We start from the raw sequence: 15,981 nt of genomic DNA, 5'->3' as shown, positions 1-15,981 counted from the left end.
AAATAAAAAAATAAAAAAATTTAAACCCAAAGCATCCATTTATTGATTTATTTATTTTGGTTTTTAGGGATTGCTTCCTGTTACTTAAAATATATATACATATATATAAATATATAAACCCCTAAATAATACAATATTCATTATGTCTTCATGTAGTATGTTTGATTCCACTGAAGTTAGAAAGTAACTCTTCTCTTTCTCTGCTACAATATTTGTGTCTTTTTCCACAAGCCAAAAATAGGCACAAAACAGAAGCATGCTAAGAGTCTTTCCCTTCGCAAATTTCTCAGTCTCTGCTAGGACAGTGACTCATACTTTTAGGTCATCCTACACTTTATCAGAGTGATTAGTCAGGTCTCTACAAAATATTGAATTTGAAGTTCAAGTGGAAAGGCCAAACACTGAATAAACTCAGGCAGTTTAGAGCTGCGTACCAGGAATTAGCAAATATAAGTAGAGGAAAGATTAGAAAAGCCAAAAAGAAAAATAACTGAGTCTTTTCGAATTAATTGTGTAGAAAAACTCATTGAGATGAGAACAAAAATGCTGAGATATCCAACTGCAATTTTTCTCTTTGGTCTTTTTAAAAAAAAAAAAAAAAGAAAACAGGGTGCATTTGGGTGGGAAAAATGAAATAAAACAAGTGGATTAAGACAATGGAAAAAAAGGTGAAATATAGGAAGACCTGGTGAAGGGGAAATTTAATATATGAATTTTTAAAGGCAGGTCCAAGAGAATTGCATTTTGAAGTATACAAAGACTCAGTTAAATTTGTCTCAGAACAATCATATATAATTTTTTTTAATGTATGGCATATTGACAATTACAGTTGAAAATAAACAATCAAAACTGCCTTCAAATCAGCATGGGAGATATATTATGATGGAGATCCAGTTCCACCTGTAATTGCTGTCAGTGTTTGATCCTTAGTTTTGCTAGACAAAAGACATAATTTGGGAAGAGAAGAGGGGTGATCCATATACTCTTCTTTTCTCCCTTGCATAATGCTTTAAATAGCTACTTGGCCTTGACAGTGATATATATCTTGCTTTTTGTGGTTTCTTAGATATCTACAGAATTTGTATCTCAGAAACTTGATACGTGCTTTATAGATAAACACCCTGTTCCCTGGGAATCTAATGTTGATTAATTAGTGTTTATTAAGTAGAGAAGAGTAAATTTGACAAGGTCAAGAGGAGTTAAGTACTTGAAAGCACAATCATAGTAGACTTACATTTAGACCTAATTGGTTGAAAATGGCTTCAGTTTGATATAGACTCCAGAGGAGACAAACAGTTCCCACTGAACTATAGCATCTGACCTTCTCTCTTAACACCTCATCTAGTTCTGTTGTAATCCATTATTTGTTAAAGGACAGATTCTTAGGTAGATGCATAAATAAAATATAGCTCCATTTTGATAAGAAAGACCTATACAAAACAATCTTTTAGAAGTATTTAAAGGAAATTTTAATACATATGTGAATGTGTGTGTAACACACTAATATGTCAAAACTTGGCTTTAAGACAAGAGCTTTGGAGCATAAAAGATTTGTTACCTAATAATGAAGGGAACATTTCACCAGAAAGTGGCAATTGTCTAGGAACTATATGCCCCAATAACATAACCTCAAAATTAATTAAAAAATTAACAAAATTACAAGAAGAAATTCACACATCCACAATCATAGCCATAGACTTTTAATACACTTCTCTCAGAAAGTGGTGGCTAGAAAAGGAAATCATTTTGGTTTGAAAAAAATAGTTAAAATTTAATTTAATGACTATATCTGGAACTTGCCTCCAACTAACTGATATACATTCTTTCAGACATATTGACCACTTAAGCAAATGGTGACAAAGAAGCATTGTGTTCAGAAATATTTATAATTAATGAACATGAAAACAGTAGATATTGAATTTGCTAGATGGAACTAAAGTGGTATTTTAGCACACACATTAGAAAAAAATAGAAAATTAATAAGCTACACATTTATTAATTTATTATTAATAAGTTAGAAACAGAACAGAGAAAATATAGACTATAGAAGAAAATAAATGTAGAAAAATGATAGAAAACAAAGAAGCAATAGAAAAGACCAACAAAATCAAAAGCAGAATCTTTGAAAGAGCTTAAAAAATATCTGGCAAGATATTTGGCAGAGAAAGGAAGGATAAAATAAGAACAACAAAAAAGAAATAAAAGAAAAAATTAAAATATTCTTTATGCTAATCTTGTATCTCTAAATTTAAGTATATTGTGTTTTACAAAAATAATTGACCAATATTGACTCAAAAAAGGAATAATATCCCAAATGAACCTATAATGATTAAATAAATTGAATCAGTATTATAAAAATCCATGAAAAAAATCAGACTCAGATGGTTTTACAAATGAGTTTTACCAATACTTCAAGAACTAGATAGGGCCAGCTCCGTGGCTTAGCGGTTAAGTGCGCTTGCTCCGCTGCTGGCGGCCTGGGTTTGGATCCCGGGTGCACACCGACGCACCGCTTCTCTGGCCATGCTGAGGCCATGTCCCACATACAGCAACTAGAAGGATGTGCAACTATGACATACAACTATCTACTGGGGGGGGCTCTGGGGGAAAAAAAAAGGAGGAGGATTGACAATGGATGTTAGCTCAGGGCCGGTCTTCCTCAGCAAAAAGAGGAGGATTAGCACGGATGTTAGCTCAGGGCTGATCTTCCTCACAAAAAAAAAAAAAAAAGAACTAGATAATCTTCATTTTAGAAAAACATTTCTAAAAAAGGGGAAAAGAAAAAGAAATGGAAAGCACCCCAATACATTTTGTGATGCTACTATAATCCTATCATCAAGAACAGTATTAAAAAATGGATTTCTGACTTCCCATATAGTACTCTGCTTCCTTTAAGCAAAAGCTGGAATGGTTTAAAAAAAAAAAAAGGCGAGATATAGATAAGTCTTAAATAAGCATTGTTAAGCTGGCTAGTAGAATATAATAAGTATCATAAAAGGGGTGTATGCAGAATGCATTTATTTGGAAGCACAGAGAAGGGTAAAGAAATGCTGGCAGAGCCAGAGAGGAAGTGACATTTGAGCTGATTAAAAGAAGAGATGGAATTTGCCAGGCAGAGAAGAAAAAACAGTCATACTAAACCTAAGTAAAGGCATGGCATTTTCAGAGGCTGTTACATAGTTAAACTTTCTCCTGTAGGTCTTAGAAGCAAACAGCAGAAAAATTACCTATTATTATTTGGGTCCAGGGTTGACAACTATGACGGCAATGTGGAAGATGGTTTCGAGGAGGGAGATTCTAAAATTCTGGAGATCTGTGATGATACTGTGGTTGTCTAGGCAAGAGGCACAAAGAATCTGTTGCGCTACGTGGGGAAGAGAACAAACAGCCATGGAAGAAGTTGCCTATTTGCTGCAGCAGTGAGAGATGGGGAGCAGTTGAAGATAACTCTCAAGTTTCTGGCTTCAGCAACTGGGTGGATGGTACTACCCTTCTCCAAGCTAAAGAACATAAGAGAAGCAAGTCCGTGGACAATGGAGATAATATATCCATTTCTTTTATTTTTCTATCTACATCTAGGGAAAAGAGGATTTCCCTACAATTATTACCTACAGTTTAGAAAGCTGACTTTTATCTGTAATATAAAATTTTAATTTTGCCTCTTTTTAAAAATTTTTAATTGCTGCATAAAGCCATTGTTCAATAATTTAAAAAAAAAAAAAGAACAGTATTAAAAAGGCAAATTATATTGCAACCCCTTGTGAATATAAATGTACTCATTCGCATGTTGAATCTAGTAATGTGTAACCCAGGCCCTGTGCTGGATGCTTTGCATACGTTAGCTAATTTAGCCAAGATGCTGAAGAATAATAGTTAATTTTTTTCACCCTTTGGCAGAAAAGTATGAAAATATTAATAAAATACCTTTATTAAACATCTGATGAAAATATAAAATGTAAATGAGCCTGCAACTGAAGTAAATTTCCGGGTGGCTCATGTATTAGTCAAGAAGGGAAAGTCACTTTACTTACTGATGGTGAGTTTATTTAATTGTATCTGATTGCAGCAGCTGAAGAAATGTGTCCAGAGAAAATAAACTTGTTTGACTATTAACATTATGGCAAAAACAGTGCTTAAAGGATTGAAGAGATTGAGATATTGGTAAGAGTCAATGAAAAAGGCAACTGATTTCAAGTGGTTTTCCTCATCTTTTAATAGTATGAGATATTATTGATACTGCTCTGTTGTTATTTATTTGAGGAATCAATGATGAGATTGAAGTGACAAAAGAATTAGCACCTATGAAGGGTATGAATGGAATCAATATTTTCAAAATTAAGAAAAGCTAATTCAGTAAAACCTGAAGTGGAATCTGCTAAGACGTGTCAAGCAGAAAGACGTTTATTTGGACAAGTTTACAAATTTGTTAAAACATAAGGCATATGGTTATTCTTTCAACTATTCCTCAGCAGGTACATTGTGGAAAACATTTGAATCTATCATGCGTTACTGAAACAGCAGGATCGACTTTAAACTTCATTTGTTCTCATCCATTTAATCGCCAGTTCTGTGAAATTCTGTCTGAAATAGAATCAGAATATCCTACCTTGTCTGACCACACAGCTGTTGAATGGCTTAGTGGTAAAGTTTTATTGCAGATTTTTTCAGGTCAAAGCTAAGATTGAAATTTTTCTGAAAAACAACAACTGCCCTCAAGTTTTATCATCAAATACTGAATGGCTACGGAAATAGCTTTTCCTGAAGAATTCCCAATGATTCCTGATGAATTCAGTCTAAAATTACAAGGCAAAACGGTGCTTATATATGACGCTTATATTACGGTAAAGCCATTTTGCTGATGCCCAACATTGTTTGAGTCACAAGTAATGGCTAGCTGCTTTATAAACTTTCCATTTAAAACAGGAAGTTAAATCTCCATTCCCACACAGATTTCCAGTGAATATACTTACTGAACACACACTACAGGCTCAGCAATGTTTTTTGGACTTTGATGCAAGTGCCAAGTAAATTCCCATATTTCAAAGTTCTTTCACTGTTCAATTAAAGAGCTTCCAGCTTAACTTTCAATTGGAAGTAATTAATCTGCAATGTGTTGACATGCTTAAAGGCAAGGTTCAAGAGAAGAATCTAATAGGATTCTATAAATGCTTTCCAAGTTATGAATATACTCAATCAAAATCATATTCTTGTTGACTGATATCAGTAGTTGGAAATACCTATCTGCATAAAAAAGGTAGTTTCAAAGATGACATACATAAAATCTCTGTACATATCCACATTAATAGATAAACTATTGCAATGGATTTTGATGACAGGGAACATTAAATTTGAACCCCATTAAGCAAAATGTTATCCCCTCTCCTAAGAAAAAGAATTTCATTCTCATGAGTGGACCTGTATTCCAAATATATATATTAATGTGTATATATACATTATGTTTCAATTGTTATTGTATTTTGAGTTTGTCCATAAAACTTCTGTAAAAATTTATAATAGCCATTCTAACAGATGTGAGATGATATCTCATTGTGATTTTGACTTACATTTCCCTGATGATTAATGATATTGAGTACCTTTTCCTGTACCTGTTGGCCATCTGTACATCTTCTTTAGAAAAATGTCTATTCAGATCCTCTGCTCATTTTTGATAAGATTGTTTTTTTCCTATTGAGTTGTATGAGTTTTTTCTATATTATGTTAACCCCTTATCAGATACATTATTTGCAAATATTTTCTCCCATTCAGTAGGTTGCTTTTTCATTTTGTTGATGGTTGCTTTTGCTGTATAGAAGCTTTTTAGCTTGATATAGTCCCACTTGTTTATTTCTGCTCTTGGTGTCAAATCCAAAAAATCATCACCAAGACCAATGTCATAGAACTTACCGCTTATGTTTTCGGCTAGTAGTTTTATGGTTTCAGGTCTTACATTCAAGTCCTTAATCTTTGACTTGGTTTTTGTGTATGGTGTAAGAAAGTGATCCAGTTTCATTCTTTTCATGTGGCTGTCCAGTTTTTCCAAGACCATTTGTTGAAGAAACTATCCTTTCCCCGTTGTACATTCTTGACTTCTTTGTCATAAATTGACCATATGTACATGAGTTTATTTCTGCGTTCTCTATTCTGTTCCCTTGATCTATGTGTCTGTTTTTATGCCAATAGCATCCAAAATAGGATGCTATTACTATATGATTACTATAGCTTCATAATATAGTTTGAAATCAGAGTGTGATGCCTCCAGCTTTGTGCTTCTTTCTCAAGATTGCTTTGGCTATTTGAGGTCTTATGTGGTTCCGTACAAATTTTAGGATTGTTTGTTTTATTTCTGTGAAAAATAACATTGGAATTTTGATAGGGATTGCACTGTATCTGTAGATTGCTTTGGGTAGTATGAACATTTTAACAATAGTAATTATTCCATTCCATGAGCATGGAATATCTTTCCATTTATTGGTGTCTTCAATTTTTTTCATTAATGTCTTACAGTTTTCAGTGTACAGGTCTTTCACTTCTTTGGTTAAATTTATTCCTAGGTATTTTATTCTTGTTGATATAATTGTAATGGGACTATTTTTTAAATTTCTCTGATAGTTCATTATTAGCGTTCATTATTAGAAATGCAACAGATTTCTGTATATTGATTTTGTATGCTGCAACTGTACTAAATTTGCTTATTAGCTCTAACAGTTTTTTTGGTGGAGTCTTTATGGTTTTCTATATGTAATATCATGTCTTCTGCAAATAGAGACAGCTTTACTTCTTCCTTTATGATTTGGATGCCTTTTATTTCCTTTTCTTGCCTAATTGCTCTGGCTTGGACTTCTAATACTATGTTGAATAAAAGTGGCGAGAGTGGGCATCCTTCTCTTGTTTCTGATCTTAGAGGAAGAGCTTTCAGCTTTTCACCATTGGGTATGATGTTAGCTGTGGGCTTGTCATATATGGTCATTATTATGTTGAGGTATTTTCCCTCTATTCCCACTTTGTTGTGAGTTTTTATCATAAATTGCTGTTGAATTTTGTCAAATGGTATTTCTGCATCTATGAAGATGATCATATAGTTTTTTTTTTTTTGAGGAAGATTGGCCCTGAGCTAACATCTGTTGCCAATCTCCCTCTTTTTCTTTTTCTCCTCAAAGCCACAGTACATAGTTGTATATCCTAGTTGTAGGTCCTTCTAGTTCTTAGATGTGGGATGCTGCCTCAGCATGGCTTGATGAGTGGTGAGTAGGCCCACACCCAGGATCCGAACCAGCAAACCCCGGGCCACCAAAGCAGAATGCGTGAACTTAACTGCTACACCACCAGGCTGGCCCCATGATAATCATATAGTTTTATGCTTCATTTTGTTAATGTGGTTTATCACATTGATTGATTTGTGGATGTTGAACCATCCTTGCATCCCTATAATAAATTCCACTTGATCATGGTGTATGATCTTTTTAATGTATTGCTGAATTTGGTTTGCTAATATTTTGTTGAGGATTTTTGAATCCATTTTAATCAGGGATATTGGCCTATCATGTTCTTTTCTTGTGGTGTCCTTGTTTGGTTTTGGTATCTAAGCATGCAACTACAGAAAATCATCAAATCACAAATGAAGAGAGCAAGAGAAGCAGAGAGAAACAGAGGAATTACAATCATCTGGAAAACCATTAACAAAATGGCAATAAGTACATGCCTATAAATAATTACTTTAAGTGTAAATGGACTAAATTCTCTAATCAAATGACATAGAGTGACTGAATAGATTAACAAAAACACACCCCTCTATATGCTGCCTACAAGAGACTCACTTCATATTTAAGGACACACACAAAGTGAAGGGATGGAAAAAGGTAGTCCATGAAAACAAAAACCAAAAGAAAGCTAGGGTAGCTATATTTATATCAGACAAAATAGACTTTAAGACAAATAATGTAGTAAGAGACAAAGAAAGTCATTACATAATGATAAAGGGGTCAATTCAACAAGAGAATATAACATTTGCAAAATTTATGTACCCAACGTAGGAGCATCTAAATATATAAATCAAATATTAAGAGACATAAAGGGAGAAATAGACAACAATATAATAATCGTAGGGGACTGTAATACTCCACTTACATCAATGGATAGATCATCCAGACAGAAAATCAATAAGGAAACATGGGCCTTAAATGTTAGACCAGATGGACTTAACAGATATATACAGAACATTCCATCCAAAAGCAACAGAATACACATTCTTCTCAAATGTACTTGGAACGTTCTCCAGGACAGATCATATGTTAGGCCACAAAACAAGTCTTAATAAATTTAAGAAGATTGAAATCATATCAAGCATCTTTTCTGACCACAATAGTATGAAACTAGAAATCAATTACAAGAAAACTGGAATATTCACAAATATATACAGATTAAACAACATGCTACTGAATAACCATTGGGTCAAAGAAGAAATCAAAAAAATAGCTTGAGACAAATGAAAATGTAAGTATACCATACCAAAATTTATGGGATGCAGCAAAAGCACTTCTAAGAGCAGTTCACAGCAATAAATGCCTCCATTGAGAAACAAGAAAGATTTCAAATAAACAATTTTACATCTCAAAGAACTAGAAAAAGAAGAACAAAGAAAGCCCAAAGTTAGTAGAAGGAAGGAAATAACAAAGATCAGAGCAGAAATAAGTGAAATAGAGACTAAAAAGACAATAGAAAAGATCAATGAAACTAAGAGCTGTTTTTTTGAAAACACAAAGTGACAAACCTTTAGCTAGACTCACCAAGAAAAAAAAGGAGAGAACTCAAATAAACTCAGAGATGAAAGAGGAGGCATTACAATTGTTACCACAGAAATACAAAGGATTATAAAAGACTACTATGAACAATTATACGCCAACAATTTGGACAACCTAGGAGAAATGGATAAATTCATAGAAACATAAAACCTATAAAAACAAAATCATGAAGAAATAGGACCAACTACTAGTAAGGAGATTGAATCAGTAAGCAAAAATCTTCCAAAAGAGAAAACTCCAGGACCACACAACTTCACTGGTAAATTCTACCCAAAATTTAAAGAAGAATTAATGCCAATTCTTCTCAAACTCTTCCAAAAAAATAGAAGGGGGAATACTTCCAAACTCATTTTACAAGGCTAGCATTACTCCAATACCAGATCAGACTCGTCATATCTCAACTACCCAAGCTGATAATCAGAGGACCTGGTTTCAAAGAATAACGCAAGGATGTTCAAGTAGAATCTGCAAACATCTCATCATTGTTTCTGGTATTGCTTTTTTTGTCATTCATGGACTGATGGCCATTTATGAAAGATGCTTGGAATCAGAGGAAATAACTACTACCCAACTAGAATAATAATTGGGGCATGTAATTAACCAGGATCAAATTGAGGTTCTGGCAATGGAGGAACAAACAGACACTCACCTATGATTTTATATTAAATCTGGACATCTTTAGGCCTTTGGGTCTTTTAAAGTCTCTTGAACATTTTTAAATAGAAATAAATTCTGGCTTTAAAAAGAAAAACTACCCCCTAGCTTGATCCCCACTTAGCTCTACCCAGCACTCCTCAGTATCTCCATGCACTACACCCTTGTCTGTTTCCACATATTTCCTTGCTCTTCCTGTGGGTACATTCATTTTCCCCTGCCCAATTACTCAAATTTCCTCTGAGCTGGGCCACAGTGGTGCAGGAGGAAGGACCAGGAACCCTGTGTGACTTTGGGTAAGTCAGTGAACCTGTTTAAAACTCAGTTTCCCCAAATGCAAAATGGGGCCAGTCATCCTGCTCTGCTGTCCCCACCAGACTTTTGAGAGCCTCTGAGGGGGACAGTGTGAGTAATGGGAGAGATTGCTCTCCTAGTAATGGGAGAGATGCTGGGAGATGGTGTCACTGCTCATTCCCCCACAACTGTAGCCCTTGCTGCCCCCATTCCTCTGAGCCCCCACAGCCCTTATCTGTACCACCAACTTTGGTGTTTATTAAACATGGTCTCATTACTTTTGTGTGTGTGTGTGAGGAAGATCAGCCCTGAGCTAACATCCATGCCAATCCTCCTCTTTTTGCTGAGGAAGACTGGCCCTGGTCTAACATCCGTGCCCATCTTCCTCTACTTTTTATGGGACGCCGCCACAGCATGGCCTGACAAGTGGCACGTCGGTGAGCCCCCAGGATCCCAACCCGGGCTGCCAGCAGCAGAGCATGCGCACTTAACCACTACGCCACGGAGTCGGCCAAAGCCTCTTCCCACTGCAACACTAAACCAAACAAATCATTTAGAAGTCGCCATAAGAGCAGATATTTTTTCTTAAAAAAAAAAAAGGAAAAACAGTAAAATCCACAGGAAATTGTTAGCAGCCTCTGTTTACATTTTATCCTTAATCAGACACATTTGAATACCCCCCTACCATATGATCCAACAATTCCATTTCTGGGTATTTATCTAAAGAAAACGAAAACACTAACTCAAAAAGATATCTGCACACCCATGTTCATTGCAGCATTATTTACAATAGCCAAGACATGGAACTGAAATGTCCATTGATGGATGAATGGATAAAGAAAATGTGGCATATATATACAGAATTGAACATTATTCAACCATTAAAAAGAAGGAAATCTTACCATTTGCAAAAACTTGGACAGACCTTGAGGACATTATGCTAAGTGAAATAATTCAGAGAAAGACAAACTATGTGATTTCACTTATATTTGAAATCTAAAAAAACAACAAAATTAATCTCATAGATACAAAGAACAGAGCAGTAGTTGCCAGGGGTGGGAGTTGGGCAAAATGGGTGAAGGTCGTCAGAAGGTACAAACTTCCAATTATAAAATAAATAACTCATGGGGATGTAATGTACAGCATGGTGACTACAGTTAGTAATACACATTGTATGTCTGAAAGTTGCTAAGAGAATAGACCTTAGAAGTTCTCATCACAAGAAAAAAAATTTGTTAACTATGTGTGGTGATAGATGTTAACTAGACTTACTATGATTATCATTTCACAATATATATAAACATCAAATCATTACGTTGTATACCTAAAACTAGTATAATGTTATATGTCGACTATATCCCAATAAAAAAATTGTGAAAATTTACTTTCTTTTTATATAAGTACCTAGATGCCTCGTGATCTGCAACGACTAAAATATTTACGATCTGGCCCTGTGTATAACAGGTTTACCAACCCTTATTTTAAAGCATGAATCTGAAAATGTCACCCACTTATTTAAAATTGTTAATGAAATGCCAGTTATCCAAACATTTCAGAGTGCATGACTCGGGATTGGCGATTCTAGGTGAAGAAGGGAAAGTAGGAGAAGGTTGCATGCAGCTAGAACCGATTTTATGCCCAGCTCAAGACTCATTGTAATATGTAGTAGTAAAACAAACATGACTATTTAGGAGAAGGACAATAACTTTTTCTCTTTTTTAGCAACAATTCGTGTAGAAAGTACTAGTATATGCAATTCTACTTAGATTTTTTTTTCACAATTTTGGATGATGACTTTTATGGCAATAATATTCCCATATATTAGAGGTAACATTACTTGAATAAGTTGTATTAAATCCATTGTGTTCTATGTCTAATTAGTTTTCTTTTAACCATAATTGGGTATTATTAATGACATCACTTATTCTCCATTTCTTAAGTGTCTGCTGCAGAAAGCATCTGGCACTTCTCGTTTATTTATTACACAAATATTTGAGCCTTATTTTGTGCCATGCACCATCACAGATACCTAGAACGATGTGGTGAATGAGACCCCAAGGGTGCCTGCCTTCATGGGTCTTGCACTCTTGCCCCCAGTATATATAATAAAAATGGTTATCAAAGTCTTTATTTATTTATTTATTTTTGTGAGGAAGATCGGCCCTGTGCTAACATCTGCCAATCCTCCTCTTGTTTTGCTGAGGAAGACTGGCCCTGGGCTAACATCCATGCGCATCTTCCTCCACTTTATATGGGATGCCGCCACAGCATGGCTTGCCAAGCGGTGCGTCAGTGCGTGCCCGGGATCCGAACCGGCAAACCCCGGGCCGCCACAGCGGAGCGCATGCACCCAACCACTTGTGCCACCGGGCTGGCCCCCAAAGTCTTTAAAAAAAGAATTTACTCTGCGTAGAACAAACTTTGCCCTATATCAGAGGATAAATGACACCAACGTAAGACCACAAAGTGAATCTAATTAAAACAGGGACCAAAAATGTACCATAAATAGGGGGAAAGTATTCAATTAATACTTTAAAAAAGAAAAAGAATTATGGATCTACATTTTCACTTAATTAGTATTCACTTATAATTTAAATGTTCCCCCAAACCTTAAAAAAATAAATCAAGGGTTTGTTTCGATGGGTCTTAATTTTTCTAAGAATATTGTATGTTAGCATGAAATATCTTTTCTCTTTTATTTGACTTCGCAGAATAAACATAAAGTCAGTCTGCATCATTTTGGTTAAAATGTAGATACTTATATAAAAATGTCCTAGTCAAGTTTCTTGAATATATGCCTTAACATCTGATATTCAAATCATTTTCTCTTGAAGCATTTATTGGCTTTATCCTTGCTTGTTTTCTTGTTAACTGGTCCTGCTCTTCCAAACCATACTTTTCAGTGGCCTTGTCTGTCATTTGAGCAGGTCTCCAAGAATACTTTCCTGAATTTCATTGAATTCAGCATCTTCATAAAATTTGATATTTTTACTTTATAATTGATATGCATTCTAATTACATCATTGGGTTAAGCTAAACTAGTCAAGTATGACATTGACTCAATAAGGCAGAAATGAATACTAATGACAAATAAGAAGGGGCTGTTTGAGTAGTCACTGGTTAAATAATTTGTTCATTTGTGAATATTTTAATTTTTTTGCTTCCCTACACAACCTGATAACTTTGAAGATTTGAATAATAAACACTCAGCAAAAAGAATTCCTTGTAGTTTTGATTTATATACTCAATCCTGGATCTTGTGGATCCAAAGGAAACCAAGATAATGAAGTCAACTTTCTTCCAGAAAAACAAGTAACAGAGGGGTGAATGGCTTCTAAATTACTGAGCTATCCAGAGCTTACCTATGTTAATAATGATCTGAAAGAAGTGAAAGCCGTGACTTAGTTTGGAAGCTTATATCCTTGAGCCAGAGGTGGAGAGTTAGTCCATAAACTGCAGTATTAGAATAACATCACAATTTCTTCACCCCACAAAGAATTGGAGCACTAGCCCCACCCTTCCTCAATTCCAGTTGAGGATGCCAGTCAGCAACTTGGCTTGGCAGCAAAACCATCACCAAGTGTTACACCTTCTAATGAAATAATGATAGTTAGCCAACCAGACACTAAATATCTACATAACTGAAAGGAAAATCCTTTCAATTTTCTTTCGTAAAGATTTGTACTGGTACTCTTGAATGTAAAGGAGAAAGACAAAATTTGAAGTGGGTTCATCCAGAGACCAGAACTCCTGTTATGTCATGATGCGTTTTTAACCCACTCAGAACGTCCAAAATAAACTAGTTGCTGTTAATGATTTGCTTGAATACTTGTTCAGTGATTCTTGTTTGCATGTGTAACATCTCTGCATCTCTCTCTGTGTTTGTCTGTATCGTGATTTTGTAAACAACAGAACAAATGGAAGCTAATGCCTGCTAGGAAATCAAAGTTTTGAAAAGCCGTGGCAGAAGTGGAAATAGATTTCTCTCAGATGTCAGAGTTCTTGTGTGCTTTTCTTATCTCTGTCCTAATTAAATTCCAAGTGAAGCTATTTCCCTCTCATGGGACATCTGCCTCCTAGCTGACAGAGTCCTTTTCTCCCTTAGGGGTAGAGCGGGTTGAATCTTGACCTGTCTCCATCATGCCTCAAGGAGAACTACAAGGATAAAATAACATCCTTTATTTTAGTTAGTGAAATGAATATTATCTGAAAAATTATAATACATTTAGGAAAAATCTGTTAAAATACTTACAAGTTATAGAATCATTACAGTTTTTGAGCATGCCTTCAGTTATGTGCTTAGTAATATTTTATTCAAGGATCTTAAATTTATTACTGCAAATTTAATAATTATACCAATTGCTTAATGATATGTAAGAACTATAAAAGTGAACACAGGTATATAATAAAGCCTTATTAATAATCCAAGAATAATTGATACAAAGCATATTAACACAAATATCTGAATTAAAAAACTTTATAAAGTTATTTAAAAATCTTTAAGTAAAAATTTACAAACTGTTGTCAAAAAGCAGACTATATGATTTGGTTTAAATATATGTAAGAAAAAAAGTATTGACACATGAAAGTTTTGTGCAAATAAATATAGAAGCGGCTTTAACAACACCTAAAGCAGTATTCCAAGTCTGGCTTCTTTGTGGTATTGTTTGTACTAATCATTTCCTTATTGCACATTTCTCAAACAAACCAGTCTAATATGTCTACATTTTTAAACACTAATCAGCCTGGTGGAAAAAAGCATTGCCTGAAATGAACAAAATATTCAACTCATGTCCTTATTGTGCCACTTAAAATTTGTTGAACTCTAAACATGGCGTTGAACTCCCCTGTCCTCAGTCTCCTTTGTTCTCAATTGAGGAGTTTGTAATCTAGAGTTTCATTAGTGTTACCATCTAGGATTTTTTGATTTCTGCATTGGTGGGGTCTAAATTATTTGTTAACGAATGAATGTTGCAAGTAAAAAATGTTTATAATTCCCATCACTTTACACTATTACAGAGAATCTTCTACAACATGTGGAAAGTGGATTGAAAATTGAATTTTCCAAAAAAGATATGTTAAGAGAAGGTCTTCACTGTCTTTCCACAATATGGGGTGATTGCCAGAGGCTGGACAAAGAGTCCAAGAGAGTACCTGGCCACTCATTTTGCATCATGTTGCTTGTTAGTCTTCCTGAGAGCAGATGTATTTGATTAAAGATATCAGTAGCTTCTCATGAAAGAATACATGAATTAAGTCAGCAGTACTTTATGTAGTGCTCATGTTCAAGGTACTCGAACAAAAATCGTCCGTGTCTAATTTTGTGATTATTTTTTCTAGGACCCACCGATCTCAGCATGAAGAGGCAGTTGGCAACCAGCTCAGGATCCTCCAGCAGTTCAAGCTCCAGACCTCAGCTGAGTCCAACTGAAATCAATGCCGTGAGACAGCTCGTTGCAGGATATCGAGAATCAGCTGCATTTTTATTACGTTCTGCAGATGAACTGGAAAATCTCATTTTACAACAGAACTGAGTCAAATGACGATCCTATTCACTGAGGTCTAAATTTGCAGTTTCCACTAATGACATTTTGATTTCCCAGGAGAGATGCTTCTGGTCTTACTGCACAGTCTTAAGAGAAATACTTCCATTATGCCGCATCGTCCTTGATCCATAGAGTGATGTGTTAAGGTGCTTCAAAGGAACGCTGACCTCTGAAGTACTTGTGATACTTTAATGTATCAGCCTACTGCTTTTCGTTTTAGTGTGTCAGCATAAATATCTGGGGCAAAAAAGGCTGTATATTCCTAATTCAAGGATCAAAAACAGAAGAAGCTTGTGGTATAAAAAATAGTTCAAGATCCAACTGAAATATTAGTGGAATTTGCTACTGACTCATTGGACTGAAAGCTGAGTATCTGGCAAAAAAAGAAATAAAAAGCCAAAATTTCTTGTTGCTGCAGGATATAACAATGAAAAGGATCTTGTATTTTAAAAAAAATATGTAATTTTTATAAAAAGAAAACTTGTTTTTCATTCAAAATTGTCATTTTTACTTTGGTAACTTTTTCATAGGTCCTAAGGGAAAACTGTTTTGAGAAACTACTGTAAGTACCTTTTCCACCTCCCTTTGCCTTCTCCTCTTTCCAAATTCTTTCTACAAAAATAACACTTGATGCTGGAAAAAAAAAGAATCCTTGCCTACATTCTTTAAATCGTCACATCAGGAACCTC

The 15,981-nt window shown here is 34.8% G+C and overlaps 1 protein-coding gene across 3 annotated transcripts in view; it reads left to right on the top strand.

Moving 5' to 3' along the window:
* NOL4 (nucleolar protein 4) overlaps positions 1 to 15,741 on the top strand; it is a 432,326-nt gene extending 416,585 nt beyond the window's left edge. For all 3 annotated transcript variants that reach the window (XM_058556965.1, XM_058556968.1, XM_058556967.1), the window contains one exon: positions 15,087 to 15,741. In XM_058556965.1, the coding sequence (XP_058412948.1) occupies positions 15,087 to 15,280 (194 nt within the window). In that variant the 3' untranslated portion in view covers positions 15,281 to 15,741. The remainder of the gene's footprint in view (positions 1 to 15,086) is intronic.
* The last annotated feature ends 240 nt before the right edge of the window (positions 15,742 to 15,981 follow it).

This window comes from Diceros bicornis, chromosome 16, assembly GCF_020826845.1.
Source record: "Diceros bicornis minor isolate mBicDic1 chromosome 16, mDicBic1.mat.cur, whole genome shotgun sequence".
NCBI lineage: Eukaryota > Metazoa > Chordata > Mammalia > Perissodactyla > Rhinocerotidae > Diceros > Diceros bicornis.
The sequence above is the reverse complement of the archived record's forward strand: the minus strand, read 5'-3'. Positions and strand labels throughout refer to the sequence as shown.